At 51.0% G+C, this 24,125-nt stretch overlaps 1 protein-coding gene across 10 annotated transcripts in view; it reads right to left on the bottom strand.

The window, feature by feature from the left end:
- The window catches only part of CAMK2G (calcium/calmodulin dependent protein kinase II gamma), a 55,597-nt gene that overhangs the window by 2,511 nt on the left and 28,961 nt on the right, over positions 1-24,125 (bottom strand). For 3 of the 10 annotated variants that reach the window (XM_028109475.2, XM_028109478.2, XM_088019982.1), the window contains 10 exons: positions 23,755-23,838; positions 23,469-23,511; positions 18,734-18,777; positions 9,182-9,250; positions 7,984-8,028; positions 5,675-5,723; positions 4,369-4,482; positions 2,289-2,364; positions 1,885-1,979; positions 154-398 (listed from right to left, as the gene is read on the bottom strand). In XM_028109475.2, coding sequence (XP_027965276.1) covers positions 166-398; positions 1,885-1,979; positions 2,289-2,364; positions 4,369-4,482; positions 5,675-5,723; positions 7,984-8,028; positions 9,182-9,250; positions 18,734-18,777; positions 23,469-23,511; positions 23,755-23,838 — 852 coding nt within the window. In that variant the 3' untranslated portion in view covers positions 154-165. Of the gene's footprint in view, positions 1-153; positions 399-1,876; positions 1,980-2,288; positions 2,365-4,368; positions 4,483-5,674; positions 5,724-7,983; positions 8,029-9,181; positions 9,251-18,733; positions 18,778-23,468; positions 23,512-23,754; positions 23,839-24,125 lie in introns of those variants that run through there. The other 7 variants (XM_028109480.2, XM_028109481.2, XM_028109487.2 and 4 more) reach the window with 5 other exon arrangements.

Here is a 24,125-nt window from a genome sequence, read left to right as displayed (position 1 = left end):
TTGGAGTCCTGGGGCCAGACACAAGTCTGTCTGAAGGCTGCTGCCACTCCTCTGGGATGGTCCACGTCTGCCCCCCCGCCCCGTGCCACTTTTCAACCTCCTCTTCCTCCTCTGACCCCATCTGTCCCCTCCCTCCCCCCCCACCAGGTGCACCTGTGGCTGAGCTCACTGCAGCGGTGCAGCAGGGGCTCCTGAGCAGTGATAGTGGACATTGAGCCACTTGCCATCCCGGCGGTGCCAGACCCGGGTCTCCTCCGACTGGCTGGTGCGAGGCCGACCCTGCCCATCGATGTACTGGGTGAGGCGGATGTAGGCGATGCAAGCTGCGTCCTCCCCGATCACGTGGACGTGCGGGTTCAGGATGGTGGTGTGGATGGGCTTGCTGTTCTTGGACAGAACTGCAGGGGGCAAGGCAGAGTGCGGGAGGTAGGAGGGCGTCAGGCCTGAGCACGGATTTCCCTCCCCGCCTGCACTTCAGGTCTCACCCTCTCTCCAGCAGCCATTCTGGGAGTCTCTAAGACCCCACACACCAGAGGCCAGGAAATCCCAGAACATCAGTCTCAGTTATCCAAAAGGAAGAAAGAGGTGGAGAACGATGATAATAGCAACTGCTACTTTAATCAGACATCGTGCTGGGGGTTTTTACATACATAAGCTATATTTCTTGGTCAATATGATTATCTTTATTATAAGATGATGAAACAGGTTCAAGGACGTTAAGTCATTTGCTCAAATCACACAACATTTGAACTCAGGACCATCTGACTCTTCACTAAAACCTAAGATCTTTCCACTCTTCCAGGCTGATGTTTAGATTTCATAAGGGTTGGCTTGTCCCTAACTGGCTGCAGAGCAAAATCAAGAGCTTAAGATTTCAAACTGCATTTGTGATTTAGGAAAAAAAAAAAAAGTCCAAAGTTAAAACAGAATCACCAAAGCACCAAGCTCAGGAGATCCCCAGGGTTCTCAGGTTTCTCTGGGGGAAAGGTAAAAGAAGTTGTGTCACCATTATCACGAACAAAGGCAGATTGGGTAGCTTTTAAAGAGATTCACATTTTAATCCATTTCAAATGTGGGACAGGGGCTACCTGAGACCCTCCCTAGGCCTTCTATAAACTCTGAAGCTGCTTCTGGCTAATAGAATTACTTAGATAGCCAAGGGTTTACCTTTGCAGCTGAGATATGAAGGGGTTGGTAGTTAGTAGAGAAAACAGTGACAAAATAAAACAGAACTCGGGGCAGGATGGGGAAGGCCTAGGGTAAAGTAGGAAAGAAAGGGAAAAAAAAAATAGGGAGGAGGAGGGTGCTAGAGAGTGGCGAGAAAGATAGGAGGAGGTGGTGATTCATCTTCTTATCCCTCGGGACTTCCATGAACTGTCCAGAGTGCACAGCCCCTCAGCCGGCACTGTCTCCCTCCATATTCAGGCGGGACCCAAGCCACAGCTTCTGATCTCACAAATCACCTACAGTGCCCTGCTACTTGCTTGTATATTCTTATCCTGGTTTTACTTTCCTCTACTGTGAAACCTGTAGATAAAGAGCTTCATTATTACTTGCTGACATCTCAACCTGATCTCAGTGGTTTCCAGTCTTCGCGGAAAGAGGTGAGGCTGAATGGAATAGTGACCCTGATTGTGAAACCAGTTCTGCCACAAAGCCGCTGCAAAATGATGGGGCACGTGGGGCTCTGGAGCAGGTCCTTCCAAGGTGTCAGTTTAAGACCATCCTCGGGGTACAAGGAGGCAAACACATAGACCAGGGTGCAGCCAAGCAGATCAAATAAGGGAAAAGCGGGCAACTGGGAAGAGGAGAAGGTGAGCAGGGACAGAGGCAAAGGGGGTGAAGGGGCAGGCAGGAGTATATCAGCAGCACGAACCCACTCACGATTCTCAAAGTAAAACTTGTGGAAATCCATCCCCTCCACGAGGTTACCAAGGGCCTCAGGCTCAAAGGAAGTGAGGCCTGGATCGCAAATCTTCCTGCAGAAAGAAAAGCAGCCTGTCAGTCTCCTACAGGGGTGACTTGCCTTTTTTTCTTGTCAGTGGCATCTGTCCTGCAGCAGGTTAACTGTGGGCTAGGCCTGACAAGATGGCTGAGATCTTAGGGGGTGCGGGGTACTATCACAGGGTATCTACCTGGGAGAGATCCCAGCCCAAGGGCCTGGTGTTTAATCCAGACACTATGCCCAAGGCCCAGCTTTCCCTTTTCCCAGGGTCCAAGTTGATTTTGGGGAGGAGGGAAGGCCTCAAGAGATGCCTTGGGTCACAAGGAAATGGGTCTCTACTCACGTGTAGGCTTCAAAGTCCCCATTGTTGATGGCCTCAATCAGTTGTTCTGTGATCTTAATGATCTCCTGTTTTCGCACTGTGGGGGGAAAAACCCAGCAATTTACTTGCACGGAACTGGGGAGCTCCCAAGTGACAGAGCCCTCCCCAATCCTTCAGAGAATCCCCTGTGATCTCTGTGACAAAGATAACCCTCTTCCCTGTCTTGAACATTAAGGGCCTCTGCAGGAAGAATGAGCCCACTTTTCTCTTCATTCCTTCTCTGCTGTCCTATAGAGCTAACGGCCCCCTCCTCCCGAAGCCCACCCATTAGGTATGGTTCTCTCGCCTTTGTCTCCCTCTCCATCAACAACCAGGATGCAGAAAACACTCTTGTCTTTTACAGTTGAGGAGCCTGGCCATCATTAATACTCTGCCCAGGGTCCGTTATCCCATCCCCAGCACGTTCAGCCTCTCTTAAGAAGCATCCCCTGATATGGCTATTTCCACCACCTGCTTACTTCTCTCACCTGAAGGGGCTCAGTCAGGTCTCAATTACCACCACCACCACACCACCCCTAGCCCTCCCTCAGTGGTCCACAACCTAGCTCTGGGCAACAGCCAGCCTGAGAGCAGAACCCAGCCAGGGATGAGGGCTCTGAAAGGATGAACAGAGCCCTGGGATGGATGCTTAATTCTCTTCACCCTGCTCATCTCCTCCACAGGACTTTTCTGGGATAAAGGATCTTGGAACTATAAACATTCTTTTTAAGCGGAGCTTCTCACCAGAGAGATGGCTCCATTTACCCTGGACGAGCCTTGGGAAAGCTCTAAATCTCACACCAACTCTCATGCCAGGCTGTGTCCCTCAAGAAAACCAGGACAAGGCTCAGAATGACAGGTAGGCAGAATTGGTGCCCTCAGAGCCCCCCACCCCTACCCCATCCAAAGCCAAGGGAATGCTGCTGGTGGTATCCTGACAGGGAGCACCACCATGAGCAGGGGCACCACGAGGGTAAGAGAGGGCTCAGACTGTGCTCAGGCTAACCCTGACCAGAGCCCCGGGCTGGCCCAGGCTCTCCTCACAGGAGTGGGAGGCTGCGAGACAAACGTGTGCATTAGAACAGCTGGAAGAGGGCAGCACAGCCAAAGACATGGTCAGGTGGGGGCCCCACAGCCACCAGTCCTGTGGTGGAGGCAGCTCCAGGTGAGTAGGCAGCACGTTAGGGGAACAAACGAGCTCTATCCACGTCCCAGAGGCAAGCAGGTAGGTGTACGTACGTACGTGTACACACACACACACACACACACACATCCTCCCCAACCCCACCAAACCCATTTGCAGGACCTGACTGGGGCCCTATGGGTGAAGAGGAATGTGTTTATAAACTCTAAAAGGATAGATGGTAGAAGGAAAAGAAGCAGACAAAGGCATTCTCTACACAGACACAACTTAAAATATAAATATGAGCTACCATTAACCCAGCAAGTCATCGTACCAAGACATTCTACTATCTCATTTATTTTTCATGACAGTGCTCTGAGGTAGGTGCTGTTTTACTCCCACTTTATAGAGAAGGAGGCTGAGGCTCTGGGAGGTGTAAGCTGCTTCACACATTTCTGGAGGTAGTGTAGCTGGGGATTTAAACTCGGGTCTGTTTCACCCCAAGCCTCACGCTCTTAATATGATACGCTGAGCCTCAGGCAACACCACATCTCAACATGGTTCTTGGCTACGGCAATTCCAGCACCAGCCCCGCTCCCACCACCTTTGACTCTGATTTCGGACTCGGCCTTTCTTTTTTGCTCGTTGCTGCCGTGAGGCCCACTGAATGCCCCAGGGCCTCTCTGTTCCTTCCCACCATGCCAAGTTCTTCTACCCACTCTCCTTTATGTCTTTGGGCCCTGGTCCCAGGGGCCCCTGCCTGGCATTAACAGCACCTCCAAACAGCTCCCCCACCCAGCAGTGGCCGAGCTCCCCAAGCTTACTAAGACAGATAGCTGGGCTGGGCTGACAGCTCTAGGGGGGTGGGGGGGAGATCCCTGAGGGGCTTCAGGATGAGCCAGGGAGACAGAAGCCAGATTGTGCCTCCCTCACACTTACTGGCTGAGGAGCAGAGAGAAGGCTGGGGCTGCATGCCTGCAGAGGGGGCTGTTCTGTCCCGGGAGCTCCGTCCTTCAGGCCCCGAGCTGCCATTCCCAGTGCGGAGCGGGGCAGCTAGCCAGCCAGGGCAGGGCAGGGCAAGGCAGAGCAGCCAAAACAAACAGAACAAGGCAGGTGAGCGAGCAAGCCAGACAGGACCCAAGCCCGTGGCACTGCAGAGCCGGGGCAAGGCAACGCCTCGGGCTGCTGTGGACACCTGGACCACATCCCACGCTGCCGCCTCTGCCAGAGAGGCCTCCCAGCTGACAGCCCCAGGAAGGTGCAGACTTGGGCTTGTGGCTTCCAGAGGAGCCTTCAAATAGCCTGTATAAGGACCCCTGCTCCCAGGGAAGATGTTGTAGGGGGCCAGGCTACAAGGTCAAGAGCTGTGAAGGAGCCACTCCACAGCATCACCAGAACTGAACTGCTCTGGCTTGAATCCCAGCAGCCCTAGAGGTACTGTTCTTTACTACCTTATATGTTTATGCTTTCTATTTTTTGGTTCCCAAAGGTTTAGTGCCCCTTTATTACCCCTGGGTGTGCTCTCTCAGCTCTGTCCTTCAGCATTTCTCCGTCTGTTCTGCGAGCCTGGCCTCAGGTCACTTACTGATGGCAAAGGGAGCAATTCCAAGAGGCCAAACCGAAGAGCGGGACAGAGATTCCCCGGTGGTCTGGTCTGCCATGCCCTCCCACACCCCATGGCCCTCTGGCCAGGCCCACACTTAGGCTGGTGGTCCTCAAGGGACCACCAGGACATGGCCCAATGTGGTCCCGATTCCATCATTCATGACAAGACTCCGTGGCAAGAGTCACTGGTCCCAGTGTGCCCAGGATGGTTCCGGTTTTACAACTGAATGTTCCACATCCTGGGAATCACCTCAACCCTAGGGGAATCAGGACAATGGGTCACCCTCCTAATGACTCACTGTATTTGTGGGCTACTTCTACAGGGACTCAGGACGTTCCTGCACCGGGATGTCACATCATTATCAGCAACAGGAACAGTTCTCTGAGCCCTGGCCCTGGAAGGCCTCAGGAAAAGCTCTGGTTTAGCTATTCCAGACTTGGGGTCAAAGAAGAGAAGCCTCTTGCCCAGCCCAGCCAGGCCAGACAGGGACCTCACATCTTAGCCCATGAAAAGGAGCTTTTTATGCCAAGCCCTCTCCTAGAGTATAAGGAGTCATCATTCTCAGTTCTGGGGACAAACAAGAGCCAGTGTACCCGGGACACTGCTGGGGTCCCTTCCTCACCAAGGGCCAGCACCTACCTTTGAGGTCTTCATCTTCTGTGGTGGTGTTGCAGCTCTCTGTGGAGCCCTGTAGGCCAAAAAGAACATGTTTCTATACACTCAGGCCCTTGGACTCTAAAGGAACCCAGCAGAACAAAAGCAGAGTAGGTTTTTTTTTTTTTAAATAGCAACTTTATTGAGACATAATTCACGTAGCCACAACTCATCCATTTAAAGTGTACAATTCAGTGTTTCTTAGTAAGTATATATTGTGTAACCATCGCCACAATCTAATTTGGGGTATTTTTTATCACCCTGCAAAAGAAACCCAGTATCCTTTACAGTTACTCACCACTTCCCCCAATTCCCTGCTTCCATCCCTAAGTAAACACTTATCTACTCTTTGTCTGGAAAGCTTTCCCTATTCTGGACATTGCATATAAATGTAATTATATAATATCTTTGGTGGAGTAATTAGAGGACGTGACCACCAACCAGTGGACCCATGAACTGGACCCAGGCAATCAGGATTCTTACCCCCACCCCTGTCCTTGGAATGTATGCTTTGCACACCATTTCCACAGTGGGGGCTGTTCTGCGCTCCTGCAGGAGATGCAAGGAAGAATCATAAAAGGTTCGATTTTCACCCTTGCCATCTGACTTTTTTTTACAGAACCCTGGATTCCCAAATGCGGTCTTCCCCAACCCCCTACTCTTCCCCAACTCGGTAAATGACACTATCTATCCTGTTGTTAAAACCTGGAGTCCTCTTCTAGGTTTGATTCTAGGTTGAATCTTAGCTTTCTCTCTTTCCCTTACATTTTCTTTATCCAACCTAAATTCAAATCTATCAGTCCTATCTCCAAAGTAAATCCTGTCTCCTACCTCTTCTCTTCATTTTTTTAAAAAAGATTTTATGGGGGCGCCTGGGTGGCTCGGATGGTTAAGCATCTGCCTCCAGCTCAGGTCATGATCCCAGGGTCCTGGGATCGAGCCCCACATTGGGCTCCCTGCTCCGCGGGAAGCCTGCTTCTCCCTCTCGCTCTGCCTCTCTCCCTGCTCATGCTCTCTCTCTCTCTTTCTGTATCTCTGTGTCTCAAGTGAATAAATAAAATCTTTAAAAAAAAAAAAGATTTTATGTTGAAGTAATCTCTACACCCAACGTGGGGCTCGAACCCACAATCCCGAGATCAAGAGTTGCACGCTCTATCAACTGAGCCAGCCAGGCACCCCTACCTCTTCTCTTCAAACGCACAGCTACGCACTGAGTCCAAGTGACCAGTATCTGGTACCTAGACTACAATAGCTTCCCGGTCCCCCTGCATCCATGCTTGCCTCCTCCCTAAAGTTCTTGCCCCTAACATGGCCAGAGGGGCTTTTCAAAGTGTCAATTAGACTCCATTACTCCCCTGCTAAGAACCTCCAATAGCTTCTCCTTGCTGCTGGAAGACGATGCATACTGCTATGAAGTCCTATGTAGCAGGCCTCCGACTTCTCCAGCGTCATAGCCCTCCTGCCGCTCTCCCCCGGCCTCACACTCTTGGCTCTGCTTCATTTCCTCTGTTCTGTATATAGGCTAAGCCCCTGCGCTTGCAGCTCTCCTGTCTAGGGCACTCTGCCCCAGAGTCTGCCTGGCTGTCTCCTTACCACCGTTTCGTTTTTAGCTCAGAGACTCAGCTCCCGAGGGAGGTCCTTCCCTGACCACTTAAAGAAAAGCCCTGTTCAACCCTTCTCTTTCCTTTGTGTCATTTTCTTCACAGCACTTACCACTATTGGATTTTATCTTACTTATATGGGTTTTGGTTTATTATATGCTTCCCCTACACCCGTGGAGAGAGATTTTTGTCTTGTCACCTCTGTAGACCAGACCCATGGATGGTTTGGGGCTCAGTAAATATTTACTAATGGGGGTGCCAATAAGACGACAAAGTTATTGACGGCATAATGGGGTGAGGCAACAGAGGATGCTCTAGGGTCTGATTATACTCTTGTCTCTTTTTCTAGCTGTTTGCTGTCATTTAAGCCTCACAAGTCACGGAGGGAGATGCCATTATTATTATCCTTCATTCACAGATAAGGAAATTGAGGTGCAGAGTACTACAGGGACTTACTCAGTGGGCCAGGATTCAAACCCAGGCCCGTCTGACTATAGGGCACGAAGCATAACGCCCTTTCAGGGACTGGAGTGACAAACAGGTACACACTATCCCCAGCCTAGACTCTGCACACATCCTGGCCTCAAGGCGTGGCCTGCAGGCTGCCATCTGCAGGCCCCATAGACCCTGGGACCCAGCCCACCTGTTTCTTGCTGGTCCCTAAAGCAGGAGACCAGCTCAGGAGCCACTCACCTTGATCCCATCTGTAGCGTTGTGTACCACGGTGGTTTGTGGCTCCTGTGAGAGAAGATGAAAATTATCCTCCTGACCTGGGGACAGAACTACGGCTCTTCCCTCAGGGACCCCATCCTTTAGCCCAGTCCCTCTTAGACCCTATGATGACCACGGAGGCCTGCCCACCAGCCATTCCCACAAGACAAAATATCCTGGCTCACCTGGGTCCCAGAAGCCCCAGATTTAGGGGATAGTACTGGCTGAGTAAGAAGGACAGGCCTGGCACTTAACAGGAGCAGGTATCAGAGAAGCTGAGAGGACAAGGGCCTCTGTCCCCGATTCCTGCTGGATCTGAGGGTTCTTTCCCCACAGGACAACTATGCTGGAGGAGCCATGGGGCTGAGGGCCCAGGCCAGGCCCTGCCAACGGCGTTCACCAAGGGGTGTGTAGGAGGCGGGGACATAGAGAGACCAGACTAAAGTCTCCCAGAAAGACCCAGGATGCCCCCTCAGCAAGCTGAGCCCAGGGAGCTGCCTGCTTTACCACCTTGGGCCTTCGCCAGAGTTCCTGGCCCTGTTGTGCTGTGAGGCAGCACGAGGGTCCCGGGCTGCAGGCAGGAGCAGCAGGCCCACCACCCCTCCGTCTCTCCCAGGCATCCCCCCTGCAAACTCTCTAGTTAGTCACTACCAGCAGAGAGAGTTCTGGGAGCACACGGTGCCCCCAGCATGGGGCACTCCAGGACCTCAGAGGCCTCAGCACCATCCAGAGGTGGGGGACCCCAGCCCTCCTTCCTGTTTGTAGCTTTGCAAAGGAGAGGCTGAGGCAGGTTTTACAAGGAGGCCTCCAAGAACTGAACGACAGGTCCCAAGAAAGCTCCTACCCTCTTCTTTTATAAGCCACTCACCTTCCCGGCCCCCATAGCAGACCCATGGGGGCTCTGCCTGGGGCTAAGAGGGTTAGCTGAGAGCCCTGACCACTCTTCCCCACCCCCAACAGCAGAAGGAGCAGGAGCGGAAGTTGTGCAGCGCAGGAAGGAGCATGGCCACACGGGACAATGAGGGGGAAGGGGCCCACGGGGCAGGACACAAAGCAGCCTGCTCTACAGGGATGAGAAGGAAAGGGCCAGGGCGGCCTGGGAGGGAGGGCAAGAAGAGGAAAGGAGAAGGAGCAGAAGGCAGCCAGGGGCAGGGGTGGAGAAGCCGGAGTCAGGAGGTACCATGGCCGTCTGCAAGGGCGCGGGCTCTTGGGCTGGGCTTACGAGACTGTTTTTGTTGTTGCTCTGTGGCTGAGACAAGAAAACAGATGGTTTAGTTCCTCTGGAGTCACCAAAGCCGCTCAGGTTCGACTCCCAGACCTCCCTTGCCTCCCGGCCTGGCCCGGAGGAGCTAGGCCTGAGGTGGCCTCCGTAATACTGTGTGGATGGGAGCAATGGTCGGAGAGATGATCGACTGGACGAGGGGAGTATTTGGAGGGGCCCAGAGACCTAACGCTGGAGGCACTCTTAAGGTGGGACCGGGCCAAAGACTTGCTTCAAAGCATCTCTCCAGAAATCTGCTTATGCCAGATGCCATGTCATTGCACAATCACATTTTACCCAAAGAAATTCAGGATCTTCTCATTTTACAGGAAAAAGAAGGGGGGTTTATAAGAAAGCAGAACAAAATGCAGAAACTCTGGGTCCCCTATCTGTGGGCAGTCTCCTGCTGCCCTTTCAACCTGCCACCTGCATTTCCTTTCCCTTAAGACACCAGCCTGAAGCCTGACCTGAAAAGAGGAGGAACGCGAAGAGAAAGAAAACCTCGCCTAGAAGATAAGTGTCCAGAGAGGAAACGGGGGCGGGATGTGACTTTGGATACAGAGTGCACCCACTGCCCCCAGGGAGCAGAGACAAGGCTGTGCTGCTGGCCTTTCTGCCTGGTAAGTCGTGGACTTGCTCAACTAGGAGTGAGGGCAGAGCTCCAGGGAGGGGCAGGTGAATCCAGGGATGGGAGGTGGTTGTAGCCCCAGAACCCAGCCCCTGGGAGAGAAGGCTGCCTAGCAGGCCAACATTCCTAACAGCAGCAGGCCACCGGGATATCTTGGGGCATCTCCTTGCCTTTTGAAACGTTACACCGAGTGGCACAGCAAGGGAGGGTTTGGGGAGATGATTAGGAAGGAAGGAGGCTGCTCTCCAGGGCAGAGAGCCTCTTACGATGCCCTCACCAATGTACTCGGTCTCACTGGGAGTCCCGATGGAGCCAGTGGCCACCGAGGAACAGCCTGATGCCTGCAACTTCTTCAAAAGACAGAGAGACAAACATGTAGCTACCATCTCTGAGCAGGGCACAAATGAGGACACCCTGGCAGGTAGGATGTGCTTCTTCTCTCCTAGGATACACACGGAAAGCTATCCAGACTGTCCTATTTCTTCTTGCCTGGAGGCTTCTTTTATGGCCCCTTGGACCAGACCTGAAGGCATCCAATCCTAGGTTGCTGTCAATGGCTGAGATGTCCCCAAACCCAGGGCTAGGCATGGAACCTTAAGCCAGGCACCAAGTGCTACCAGACCCCACTGAACCCTTCAGGCTGGAGAAGAGGGGTCCCGGGAAGAGTCAGGGTGTGGGTCAAAACTCATGTGAACTCTGCTCTCTACCATTCCCCCCAGAAGGAGCAGAGCCGTCCTTGCTCAGCTACTAAGTCCGACCTGTTTGGGGCTGACCGGAGAAGGCTGTCCTGCCTGCAAAGCCCAGCTGAGACAGAGACCGTGGCAGGAGGCAAAGACTCCAGGGCTCCCTTAAACTTGCCCTATCTGCAGAGGGCTGGGATGTCACCCACGTGGCCCCACCTCTGGCTTTAATGGATGGTTTCATAACAATTCAGGCTGCTATGCTCCCCTTGGTGGCCTGGGTCCCATGAGAAAGAAGATGCATTCTCTCTAGTCTTTCAGCTGTCCCCCGTGAGGGCTGGGTGGGAAGGATGGACTGTTAGGCACGGCCTGTTCACGGGCACTCGCCCAGGGGCACAGGCCCAGAGAGTGAGGCTCGGGGCTGTGAGCCTACTGTAGACCAGCTCTTCTGCCCACCGCACACATGCCCACTGGCTGCCAGTCTGTGCGAAGTGCCCAGCGAGCAGGGCCTCTCCTCCTGAGCGACGGCATGTGAGGGTCTCTCCCTGGGACTCCCCCCAGTCCCTGCTAGCTTCACATCCTGCCCAGGGCTGCTGGAGGCAGTCCAAGCTCTGCAGCGGCGGGGGGTGGGGGGGTGCCACACCGTACACTCCGATGCCCACCGGTCAGGCCACTGGGAGACCTTGGGCCACGGCCCCCGACTGGCAGGACAGGCCGCGTGTACCCATACAGCACAGACATGCAGTGAGGATGAGTGAAGTACACGCACATGGCAGAATGGGGTTGCGTGGCTGGCAGGCGGGTGCAGGCAGCATGGAGTAGGCAGATGGGTGGGCAGGCAAGGCTCACCATTAGGTGCACGCTGGAACTCGACTTCCTTTTCTGGACACACCACAGCGAAAGGGAAAGAGAAGGGGAAAGAGGAGGTAAGAAGAGAAGCACAGAGATGCTGCAGGTTAGTGCACCAGCGCGGGCTCTGCCTCAGGAGAAAAGAGCGGGAGAAGGGGACCTGGAGCCCAGCACCAGAAGGATTCACACAGCACTTAGCCCACCAGGCACACAGATGCCTCCGGGCCCTTTGCCGTCAGGTTCACAAACACAGATTTAGTATATTCTAAGATTCTCAGCCTCGCTCACAGAAAGCTTTGTGAAGAGGTTAAGGTCGCAGGTTTATAAAGGTAACATCTGGCTGCAAATTTATAGGTTGGGGCTTCTAAAGCTGGCTCACTGTACGGCTATTTATTTTCTCTTGTTACTAGGTCTGCCTAAAATTCGGCTGAGCAGCGACCAGGTAAATAGCAAAAGCCATTCGAGGCTGTCCTCAGCTTTGGAAACACTGGACTCCCGAACTGAGCCTTTTTTGCTGCATCCCTACACTGCTTTTCAGAATAAAGACGGTGAGCTTTGGAAAATCATCTGATAAACGGTGAGTTGGTGGCATCCCTCTCTTCGTCAGTATGGCCATGCTCATCCAGAAGATTTCAGTATCTCACTGCATTTTGCAATTAGTGGGACATGGGAGAACAGGAGTGCTGGTGACTAAAACTGTAGTGATCACAAAGACATCAGGATGGAAACCAAGGGGGATGCTGAAAGCATGATTCCTCAGGCCAGGTGCTCACGGACGTTATGTTCAGATGTGAAACGAGAGCATAAAAATAAAGACCACATGGAACACTGAAAACCCATCTCAGAAGACTGTCTCAAAGGTGAAAGGCACTTAAGAAGTTTATAATTAGCTTCCTGGGAGACAGAACTCCCCTCGGAAACTATCTGTTGTGTGACTACTGTTCTAGGCAGAGGCTGACATTCTACTTTAGAGGACATTTTTCAGGACAATATTCAATTCAAAAGGAGGGGACTACAAGTATTTAAAAGAATTTAAAATGGGCGCCTGGGTGGCTCAGTTGGTTAAGCGACTGCCTTCGGCTCAGGTCATGATCCTGGAGTCCCGGGATCGAGTCCCGCATCGGGCTCCCTGCTCGGCGGGGAGTCTGCTTCTCCCTCTGACTCTCTTCCCTCTCATGTGCTCTCTCTCTCTCTCTCTCTCTCATTCTCGCTCTCTCAAATAAATAAATAAAATCTTTAAAAAAAATAAAAGAATTTAAGATTATACCTAAGGAAAAAGAAAGCCTATAAATAATTGGGCTTCTTCTTTTTTTAGGTAAATTCTATGCCCAACATGAGGCTCAAACCCATGACCCTGAGATCAAGACTCGCATGCTCTACCCACTGAGCCAGCCAGGCACCCCCAAATTGGGCTTCTTTCGCATTAGCCTGCTGTTTATGCCCCAAATGTGGGATTTTATTTCCAAAATTATTCCTCAAAAAGAGGACATTGCTTTACATTCATACTTATCCTTTTATCCAACCCAAGGGTTTACAACGTGAGGGAAGATCCATCTCTGTCATCTCCTCTGTGCCTAGCAAAATCCCTGAAAAGTTGCATACGATCAACAAACTTTTGCTGAGTTGAACTGGGTTTGCTGACTCCGGTTTTCCCTCAGGCTAAAGCAGAGCACAGGTCTCTAACTTGCCCAGGATCACTGGAGTGAAAACTCTAGGAGCACTGACGGGGCCCACCCTTGGTTCTAGTGATTTCCTTTCTTGCTGTGAAAGGTCGGTGCAGGCAGCCTTCACCTGGACCCTGCCTTAGGCCGAGCACTTTCAATTGTCTGCTTCACCTAATGGGGAGGAAATTCCCAACCGCAGCTGGCTCTCTTTTTCCTCAACTGTCCGGCATGAAAACCCAAGACAATCCTTTTCCACTCAAGGGTTGGTTTCTACTGGATTAGTAGACGTCTGTCAGTTCCTCTCTCCCGGATCCTTTCAGGGCTTTGCCCTCAGCCACGCACAGCTGAGCTCCTCTCAACCAGCCCACTGTTTAAATACCAGATCATTTTTAAAGAACCACATCTCACTTTTATTTACAAATTAAATATTTATTTAAAATTGGAAGCCAGAAAAGGATTCAAACCTACTTTCCACACTTAAACAAATATTCAAACAGTTCTTAAGGAAATGGCTATATCCCTTTTTCTTTTTTTTCTTTTGTTCCTTTATTTTTTTTAAAGACTGGCTGGCCATCCTGGCCTGGGATGAGCAACATGCACTAACTGTCCTCAACTAGGGGCCTCTTGGGATCTGAGTGTTTGTGGCCCCTCCAGTCTTGTCCTCGAAAGTGGCTGTCATTCTTCTACAGACCCTGGATCCCTGTATCCACTCTCAGAGAAACCGAATCAGAACCTGGGGTCCCTACACTCAAGAGCACTAAGTGGACTCAATGCTCAAACGAATGCTAATATTCCAGCATCTTGTGAAAGCTTCTGGAGAGTGAGGAGGAAACCTTCCTATAGACCTTAAACACCAGGAACTGGGAAGGGAGAAGCTGGGAAGGGAGAAGCTGGGAAAGCAAGGTGGGGTCTATAAGAGACCCAGGCTGCTCACAGGTCAGCATCTTCTGAGCAACCTCACAGGCCTCCCTCACTCATACACACGGGTCATCACCTTGACCTTCAAAAGATTCCAGAAAAGTTGAACCCCACACATCTTGCTTTGCCTTCCCCCTCTGCCTTTCGCAGCACTTACGTCCAACCATGCCATTCATTGTTATATACACGTTCCAAATTCTATAAGGTCTGCAGCCACGTTAGGAGCAACTTGGAAAACAAAGGGGGAAAAAACCCCACCCATAATCCTCTCTCTCTTGCTAGTCTTTTTTCTTATGTAATTTAGAAACGTCATTATAAGCTACATCTGAGTTGATGCCTTACTTTTGAAAACAAATAGTATTTTGATTTTAAGTCTGATTTTCAAAGGAATGCACGGTCTAGGTAAGAAACATAGAAAGTACAGGAAAATATATAAAATGAAAGTTTCCCAAATCCCCATCACCCAGTGAAGTTACTATTAACACTTCATGGGGTTTCTTCCAGTTTCTCTTCTATCCACATAATATATACTGAATATAATCGACAAACGCATCGTTTTTTTAAGCAAAATTTAGATGACAGTGTATGTTCTGTTTTGTATCCCACTTTTTCCACTTAATATACAACATATCATTATATAGTCATGAAAAATTAATAACTCTGTTAAAGGTCTAGTAAATGGGTTTCCTGTAATTATTTAGTCATTATCTTATTGACTTTTGAAATCGTCTCCAATTTTTTCAGTTAGAATGTCATGTTGAACATCCTTCTGCTTTCAGTTTTTCCATACTTTGAATTATTTCTTTTTACTCCTAAAGTTTATTTTAGTAGTCTCTACATCCAGTGTGGGGCTCAAACTCACGACCCCAAGATCAAGAGTCACATGCCCTTCCAACTGAGCCAGCCAGGCGCCCCTTGAATTTCTTCTTTAGGAGAAATTCCCGAAGTAAAATTAAAGGGTAAAACCAGCAGGGACAATTTTTGTGGCTTTTGACATGCTGGCTGTTTCCGAAAGGGCCACTGCTATTTACGCTACTCTCCCAAACTTAAGAGTCAAAATATGGCGCCTCATTTCAACTTGCATTTTGCTGATACTAGTGAGGCTAAACCTCCACATTTGTTAACCAGTTCTACCTCTTTTCTGGGTTTTCAGTGCAACCTCTCTGACCATTTATCTACTGGGTTTTGGGGGGGGGGGACTCTTATTTGCTAGGGAGAGTTTTTTTTAAGATTTTATTTATTTATTTGACAGAGAGACACAGTGAGAGAGGGAACACAAGCAGGGGGAGTGGGAGAGGGAGAAGCAGGCTTCCCGCCGAGCAGGGAGCCTGATGCGGGGCTCAATCCCAGGACCCTGAGATCATGACCTGAGCCGAAGGCAGAGGCTTAATGACTGAGCCACCCAGGCGCCCCTACAGAGAGCTTTTTTGTATAAAAATAATATTAACCCTTCATATCACACCTGCTGTGAATATTTTCCTCAACCTGTTGCTGGCCTTTTAATTTTGGCTGGTCATTCCCTTCTTGAACATTTGCATCTTTGCCTTTGTTCCCACCACTATATTCAAAGTCTTTTCTCATGCACAAAACTCGCTGGGCTCATAGCAGGGTCAGACACTAGCTTCCCCACATATGTTCTCATTTGAAGCAATTTATTTAACCATTTGCTTGCCATGCCCTCATCCTTCTCAGTGCTCTGTAAGGTCCGACATTGTTGCACACTTCTGTTCTTCCCCCACCTCTTCTGTCTTTTGATGATTCCTCTTCTTCTTCCAGCCTCTCAATGACAGATGGCCCTGAAATTTTGTCTTTACTGAACTCTTAAACCTTCATGTGCTTTAGATTCATATGGAAGAAGGGGAATATTATTAAAATTCAGATTCTGCCTCCCACCCAAGGCTTCCTGAATCTGAATTCCAGGCTGGACCCTGGAAGCTGTATCTTTTTAATTAGCTCCTTCCACTAATATTACATGGTTGTGCCTGACACTCATCCCTGGGGGCAGCCATCTGGAAAGTTCCATTAGAAGTCTATCCTTCAATGGCTCCATTATCCATCTTTTTACCACCATCTTGGCTGAGACTGCTTTATTTCAGTCCTATTTTGTGCAATCATTCTTTCCTTCAGCCTTTCGGAGCTACTGAAGTTCCCAGAATCATCACACTGTTTCAAACCTATATATCTTATGCTATTCCCTCTGCCGGGAATATCCCCCTCCCTCTCCTGCTCACTTCGACCTAGCAAGATCCTTCAACTCAGTTCATGGGCCATCTCCTTTAGGAAGATTTCCTGTTTTGGCTTAGATGCTGGTTTCTGCTCCCCCAGGGCCCGTCCTGAGCACACCTCCTTCCATAGACCTGCCCAGAGCACCCAGGACTGCTGGTTTCCCTGTCTCTCCCCAACTCTGAACACCTTAAAGGGTGGATTATGTCGCTGTCTTCCCAGCTCCTGAAGGATGGAACTGGCCGAGTGAATGAACGCATGGGATTCACTCACATGAGTCCCCATCTGCATGTGTAGTGCTGAGCTCTTCCCTGGGCCACATCAGGTACTCCCCAGCACCTTAAAAGACCTCTCCCCCCACAGATCTCCACCTGTCTCTCCATCTCAATGGGGTCCAAATAAAACTCTTGCTATCAAAATGGGTATTCCTTCACAACTACTCCCATTTCTAGCAGAGGTACCACCAATTCTTCCAACGTTCAAGGAATTTTGACATCATCTTTGATGGGTCCTTTCTAAACACATCCAGTACGAACTTCCTTTGACACACCTCTAAACAGAGCTAAGAGCTAATCAGAGCCTCACATTCCTGGTGACAGCTGGACCAATTCTCCATAGGTACTGCCTATTCTCGTTGGTTGGTGCCTGGGTTCTTCTGGGGGTGAAGTATTTTCAATATTAGTCCTTTCTAATCACCTTTTCTTCACCCTATGCCCAGATTATAACAAATCCTAACTGATACCTCTGTGTCTAGTTCCCACCCTCTTCTAGTCATCCTTACACACTCAGCAATATCTTTTAAAAACACTGCTCTCACCCGTAGCTTCCCTGCTCAGTGGCCTACATTTCCCGTGGTCTGACACACAAACCTCCAATCCCACTGCCCAACCAGACCAATCCAGCCGTAGTTTCGACATCCTTCTACCACAAACCCCGTGTTTCCAGTTCGGCAGAGAACATCAATATATAGGATAGAATCCATAAAAATATTTTGTTGTTTTTAAGTTATAACAGGAACACCTTCTCATTTTAAAGAAAACACGTGTACAAAGTGAAAAATGAAGGGTGTGTCTTTCCACCCTGTCCTCGCCTCCAATCCCATTCTCTAGAGGCAATCGCTGACTGGGCTCCAATCTTCCTACATCCTTTAAGCTTTCTCCAGTAAGTTTTTGCCCAGTAGCTTCTTGGACTGAACCATGTAATGTAGGGTCCAGTACCATAGACCATTCAGTGCTTAGCTGATCCCAGGTGTGTCCAATTTCCTCAATTAACCTTGCAACTTCTCAAAGCTAGATGAAAACCACATCACCTCTTCTACCTTTTGTGGGCCTCTGATAGGTACTTATTAAATACTTTGTAAAGAATAACTGATTCTAGCTTCTTTCCTGGATAGAAATATGCAAAATCTCTCTCCAACTAAGCCTGCCACCTTTTCCTAACTTGGTTCCCCTATTCCAGTTCATGTCCCTATAACTGGGGAGCTGCTGGTCACAGCCCCAGATTCATGTCAGTTGGTGTGGGTGGAGCCCAAGCTCCCCTCCTTGGTGCAGAAGCACACAGAAGCAGGCATGCAGAGAATGAGGGAAAGAGGAAGGGGAGTGGGGAGGGGAATGGAGAACACGTGTATATCTCAGCTGGGGGCAAAAGATCCTGGGGAAAGGCCCAATTTCAACTTTGGTTGGGATGTAAACGTTTGGATAATTTCATCGTTTGAAATACCCTATGGTATAAATTGGTAGGCTTCAAGATAGTATGAACGCCTATCTGATGCCTCAGCCCCAGGACCCGTTCTGCCCCCAAAGCAAATTTACAGAACACTCTGGGCCCTGTGAGGACCCCTAGCCACCTTTCCTTCCCCCTCACCAAGAAGCCACTCCCACTAAGGCTTTCCGCTGGTCGCTGTGGGCCCCTAGTTCTCTCCTCTTGCTGTGATCCCATGGGAAAAGCTCCCTCATCAAATGGGAGCGAGCTGTGATATACCACATCCCTCGCCTGTTTCTGAGGAGCCTATGCCTCTAGAAAGTTGAAGACACTTTTCACTTAGTGGCATTTGAGCTGAGTTCTGGAATTGCTTTGGAGATAAGACAAAAAACTAAAAGGACAGTGGCTTCAGGTTCCAAGCCCTATACCCTGAGTCAACCAGGCCAACTTTGCTTTCATTTGATAAAAAGGGTTTGTGCTCCAAAAAGAAAAAGGAAAAAAGAAGATTACCCAAATGACCTCAAAAACCCTGAGAGTCAAGCCGTGGAGATGAGGCATGTGTCTGCAGTCAGGTTCAGGACTGAGCTCTAGGAAACCATAATTTAGATCACTTCCCCTGAGTCTTTATGTTCAAGCTAGGGTCAAAAGAAACACATCTTTCTTCTGCCCTCTCAGGCCAATGGAACCTGCTGTTCTGAGCACAAAGGTTTCTGGTTTTAAAGCAGAAAAGCAAGGATAGGAAGGTTCCTGGGGAAAGGAGGAACAAAGCCAAGAACCCCTCTTGGGCTAGAGGGGTGGAGACACCTACCTTGACACCACCATCCGACTTCTTGTTCAGTAGGCTTTTGGCAGCTGTGAAAACAAAAAGGAAAATCAAGCCTCTTGCATTGTCCCCTCTCCCTAGCCTGAAGCCTGGCAGCCGGATCCGCAAGAGTCTGTTGTGTCTGACAAGGGGGCCAGGAGTCTCCTGAAGCCCCTGGAAGAGGCCCTTCCTGGGAGCCCCCAAGTAAGAAGGGCATCTCAAGCTGCGTCAGATCCTCAGGGAGGCGCCCCAGGATCTCTCCTGCCACGGAAGAGGGCTCAGCGGAAACAGGGACACACTGCACGTGGGAGGAGAAACCACATTCAGTACAGGAGCTGCCTGGGGTACTGGGAACTCTGCCTTCAGCAGCTTCCACCCAGGTCTGGAAGCAGAGTGCCAGGGTGAAAGGTGAGGGCTCCGTCCCTAGATGCCATGGAGTTCCTCAGAACGGCCAAGCTGGAAGGATGCAAGACATCTCCTGAGAGCTCTTAAGAAACAAGAGTGTCACAGTTCACGAAGGAGACCAGACGTGAGGACAGACAGACACAGAGACACAGAGACCAGGACCACCTACAGGAGGGTTTTGCCAGGGGGGTTGAAGCCTTGACTGGGCAGGTCCTCACCAGGCTTATGGGGTCCTATCTGCCTCAGTCTACTCTCTGGAACCACTGAGCAGGAAGGACTGGGCCGAATAGCCAGGTAGTAAACGGATTCCGGCCAGGCACAGGATGAGGCTCAAGGCTGACGAGCTCTGTGTAGGAAGGCTGGTGACACCTGCTGGTCACCAAGGCCACAGGAACGTAGCAGACAGTGGGATGGGAGAGTCTGGGCGGCACAGGGGGATGGAATCAGCCCAACTGTCTGATCCACCTGGACTTCACTGGCTCTACCAGTTGCTGCCTGTATGACATTGAGTGAGTTACTTAATCTCTCTGAATCTCCGTTTCCTTATAAAATGGGATAAAATAGGGCCTAGGTCACAGGACAGGGGTGGGGATCTAAGGGGACCATGCATGAAAAGCACTAGGCAGAGTGCTTGGCACGTAGCAAGTACTCACTAGGTGTAAACCATTGTCACTATTACTGCTGCCATTCTTCCCTCAGGGGCCATTCCTACCCAAGCCGGGTCCCATCTCTCTCCAGTGAGAATAGGGATCCCTCCCTCACAAGAATTCTGACCTCCCAAAATGGCCTATGAGCCTATCTCCAGTCATTCTGGGGTGATCTGAAACTTATTTTTTTACATGCTGGGGTGATCTGAAACTTATTTTTTTAATGTGTTTACTATGATGCCTGGCCACCTACTATGTTAAGTGCTTTATACACATCAGAGTTCTGAACTCTGGCTGCCCTTTAGAATCACTTTTGGGAGCTTAACAAAAATCATTATGCCTATCCCATACCCTAGGGATTCTGATTTTATTTGTCTGGGGTGGGGGTGTCAGCATCAGGATGTTTGACAGACTGTCCTCTACAGGCAGGGTTGAGAGCCTTCGACATACATGATCTTAATCATTGCCATATTATTTATTAGCGCCACCAGAGAAAGGAGAGGAAACTGAGGCTGGGAGGGCTGACGAGACTCGCTCAGGGTGTGGCAGGGCTAGGATCCAACCCAGGGACGGCTCTCCCCACAGCTTCTACACTCTAGAGCCTTTCACACTTGGAGGTCTATAAATGCCTGACTTCACAGTTTTGAGGGGGTTGGTGGCTTCCTCTGTGGGGTCTCCCAGCAGTGCTGACGAAGCCTAGTCCTAGCACTGGGCAGCTCCGGCCACGCCCAGGACTGTCTCTGGGCCGGGGGGGGGGGGGGGGGGGTGGGTAGCTGCCACCGGCCACAGCCCTCAGGCAGGCCAGGCTCTCCGCTGTCTGGAAGAAATCCTCCTGCTGTCCAGCTCCACGTCCCCAGGCTATTGCCTCCTGAGAGTTGGCAAGCGCCCAGCATGCATGGCTGGTTAGGGGGCTCTGTGACACCAATGCGCTCGCAGATGCCAAGTTAGGTGGTCCGTCCGGCATGCCCATCTCAGCCCGCAAGCATGGGACTCGCCTCCCTGGTGAGTGGGCCTGGCATGCTGGCCCTCCTGGTGGGGTGGCAGGGAGCCGAGGCAGGCGGTCGGGGGACTCATGCCACGTACCTTGCCCGGCCAGGCCGGCGGCGCTCGCGGCAGGCGAGGCGGGGGCGGAGCTCTGCCTGCCAACTGAGGGGATACAATCTCTCAGTGCACAGAGCTGCCGCAAAGCCACAGGGGCCCGTCAGCAGCGAGCATGCCCCAGCACGAGGCGCGGGAACCGCTGGCCGCCCACGCACAGCAGGGCCCAGGCGGCGTGGCCAAGCCAGCCGAGCTGGGGGAGCGAAGGCGCCAGGGGCAGGCTGATAGCAGGTGCAGCCAGCCCTGCAGCAGTCTGGGGACCTGAGAGGACTAGGTTCGGTCAGGGTGTGGGGATCACCACAGCTCTGGCACCTGTCCCATGAGCGCCTCAGGCCAGGGTCTCCAGGTAAAAGCCTGAATCGGTGAGAGGTGGTGTCCTTTCTGAGGCAGCCGAGCCCTAGCTCGAGGCTGTGAGGGAACGGAGCCTCCCCATCACATCTTCCCTCCCTAGGGGACCTAAATGAGGACATTATCAGAGAGCCCTGTCCTCTGGCCATATTCCAAACAGGAGGAACTCTGGCATTTGGGGCCCAGGGAGGGTGCATGGCCCTGGTGCAGCTAAGTTCATGATGGGCCCCAGCTCCCTATCCCTCTCTTAATCCTCTAGTTCGTCAGAGACATGAGTTGCTTTCCTTCTTCCAGGCAGGTAGCCAGGACAGACCGTTTTTCTCAGCCTGTATTTCAGTATTCTGAGGGTGAAGATGCCCAAGAAATGAGCCCCCAGAAAGAAAACAAAGGCTGCCGAAGTAATACATTCTAGAAGCCCTGTTTCCACTATTAGCCAACCTGCTAGAGGCCAGGTCGCACCCCCTGTTTGGGGTAAACTCAACCAACAGCCTAGTTCACGTCTAAAAAAAAAAAAAAAAAAACCCACACAGGTGCTCTTCCTTCTTGATTATACCTGGTGACACCTCTTTCTAGAGAAGCTTCTAGAGATAGGCTCTGTCCCCACCTGTTCCAGAGTCAGGGCAGCAGAGGTCATCCTAGAATGCTTGTAGCACTTTTTTGGTCTCCTCTGACCCAGGGCAAAGTGAGCTCAATGGCTGACAAGGTCTGGGCAACAAGAACAGGAGGAGGCTCTTTAGGAATGAATGAAAGTGCTTTGTCCTAACAGCCCAGTCTCCTGAAACCAGGATACCTATTTCCTGAAATGGATGGGGGGGGGGGGGGTTGAGGTGGAGGATTTCCCAGGCTAGAAGGGAAGTAGTAGCCTGTCGTCACATTTCTTCTACTTGGAGAGACAACAGATCACCATTCTAGTTTGGCACAGAAATGCCCTCGAGCGTCCTCCAGAAAGGCCCTCACACTTCTGAGAAAGTAGAAGCTTCCAGTAATTCTGAGGACAAGAAGTCTGATATGGAACTACAGCTCCATCTCTACTCTCATTTGTGAGAGTAGAATCCACAACCACATCTTCCCCTCATGGATACCCACATAAGAATGAGACCCAAACCAGGAGCACAGGGGATGGGCCTGAGGTGGGACACTTCCCTGGCTCTCTCTCCAGTCCTGCCCCTCCGGCAGCCGGTGGCTCTTGCTTGAGTTAGAGCGCATGAAGCCCTAGGACGTCTCCCCTACAGCATCCTCAGACCCGGGGCCCTTAGGTTACCCTGAACCAGCACAGACAAGCCCCTCAAGCTCAAGGGAGCAAACTTAGCCCAGAGCGGCGGCCAAACAACCCTGTCTCCACATCAGTGTAGAAGGAAAGCGAGGGAAGGAATCTCGCTATGAAAATGCGAGAAGGGAGTCTTCAACCAAAACAGTGGGACTGGGGGGTTGCAGGACTGGGAAGGCCGGGTCGGGGGCGGTGGGCAAGGTGGGAAGAGACCTTCTGCCTTCAGTTAAGTTTTGACATTAATCTTTTCCTCACAGAAAGCCACTGTGCTTCCCCACTGAGGGCAAACAAGATGGGGGTGGGGGTGGGGGTGGGGTGGGGTGGGGTGGGGCGGAGTGTCTTGCATCTTAAAAAGAAACGCCAAGTGATTTACAAATTACTGGTCCCAACTTATCCCAATTTTTCCGTCAAATTTAAGCAAGTTGCTTTCCCTCCATCCTGCTGCTCTCTCTTTCTTCCCTTTTACAGCTAGTATCGCAAAGCATATTATAAGCACAGTCTCTGGAAAATGATTAAACATCTGGAAAAATTTCTATTAGTCATCACTATTTAGACACAATGAAGTAGACACCGTCCCGGTAGACAAATTAATGGTAGTGGTTGAGAAGATTCACTACACCTCATCTCTTTCTTTCTTTGCCCCAGCCCATTGTCCAGTCCCCTATCGACTGGCTAACATCCTAAAGCGCTGAAAGTCTTTAGAGAATTAAATAGGAATCCCCAGGGACAAGGTAAATGGGAGGCTGGGCAGGTTACTCCTTAGGAGGGTCTAAGGAATAGAATTCATAAACGTGAACCCAAGAGAAAGTCCCCCAGAATCTCATGTTATAGGACCCAGCAGCGGCAGCCCCCTCAAAACAGGGTCTTCTTCACCTTGGTCAAGGTGTTGCCTGAGACACCCAGCACCGGGATGGCAACACCCCATTCTGACCCACTCACCTCAGCAGAATTAAAGTGCACGGCCGGGGAAACATACCTGAAAAGTTTCTGGAGACAAGCATGGTCGTGAGGATGGCTCCCTGGGGGAAAGAAGAGGGGTCTGTGAATTCAGCTGGACTCTAGAAAAGCATAGCCTGGTGTTAGGCAGAGGGCAGCCACTGGCCAGAGCTTCAAGACCTCAGGTCTTTGGGGCCCCCCAACATGTATAACCTTCATAGCTCAGCTCCAGCCACAAAGGGGGCTTCCTTTTGTGTTGGGGCAGGGGGTGGACTGTCAATAGCTGTGATTTCAGGATGCTGGCAGCCTGGAAAGGCAAGACTCACCTTCAGTTTTCTCCGAGCATTGAACTTGCGCAAGCACTCCACAGTCTCTTGACGATGCATCATGGATGCCACTGTGGATCGTTGCTGGAAGCCAAACAGACAGGCCTGTGAGCCCTCCAGCCGGGCCCTCTGACCCTCACCCTAGTCCCGGCACTGACGGCTGTGTGCTCAGCCGCCCCAGAGTTGATCCGAAGCTAAAATGAAGTCATAGATGTGAAAATGCTTTTAGAAAAAAAGCACTACCCAAACTCAAGGTTATGTAAGGACAATAATCTGAACACAAAAACACCACTGATAATTGATGCTAGATTAGGAGGGTGCGTGAGACAGCACTCTTCCCTTCCTTGGGAAGTGGAAGCTATGGAACGGGG

The sequence above is a fragment of the Eumetopias jubatus genome, unplaced genomic scaffold (assembly GCF_037043125.1).
Source record: "Eumetopias jubatus isolate StellerSeaLion01/CBP00866 unplaced genomic scaffold, mEumJub1_p1.0 scaffold_17, whole genome shotgun sequence".
Taxonomy (NCBI): Eukaryota; Metazoa; Chordata; class Mammalia; order Carnivora; family Otariidae; genus Eumetopias; species Eumetopias jubatus.
This window is presented reverse-complemented; position numbering and strand designations above follow the sequence as displayed.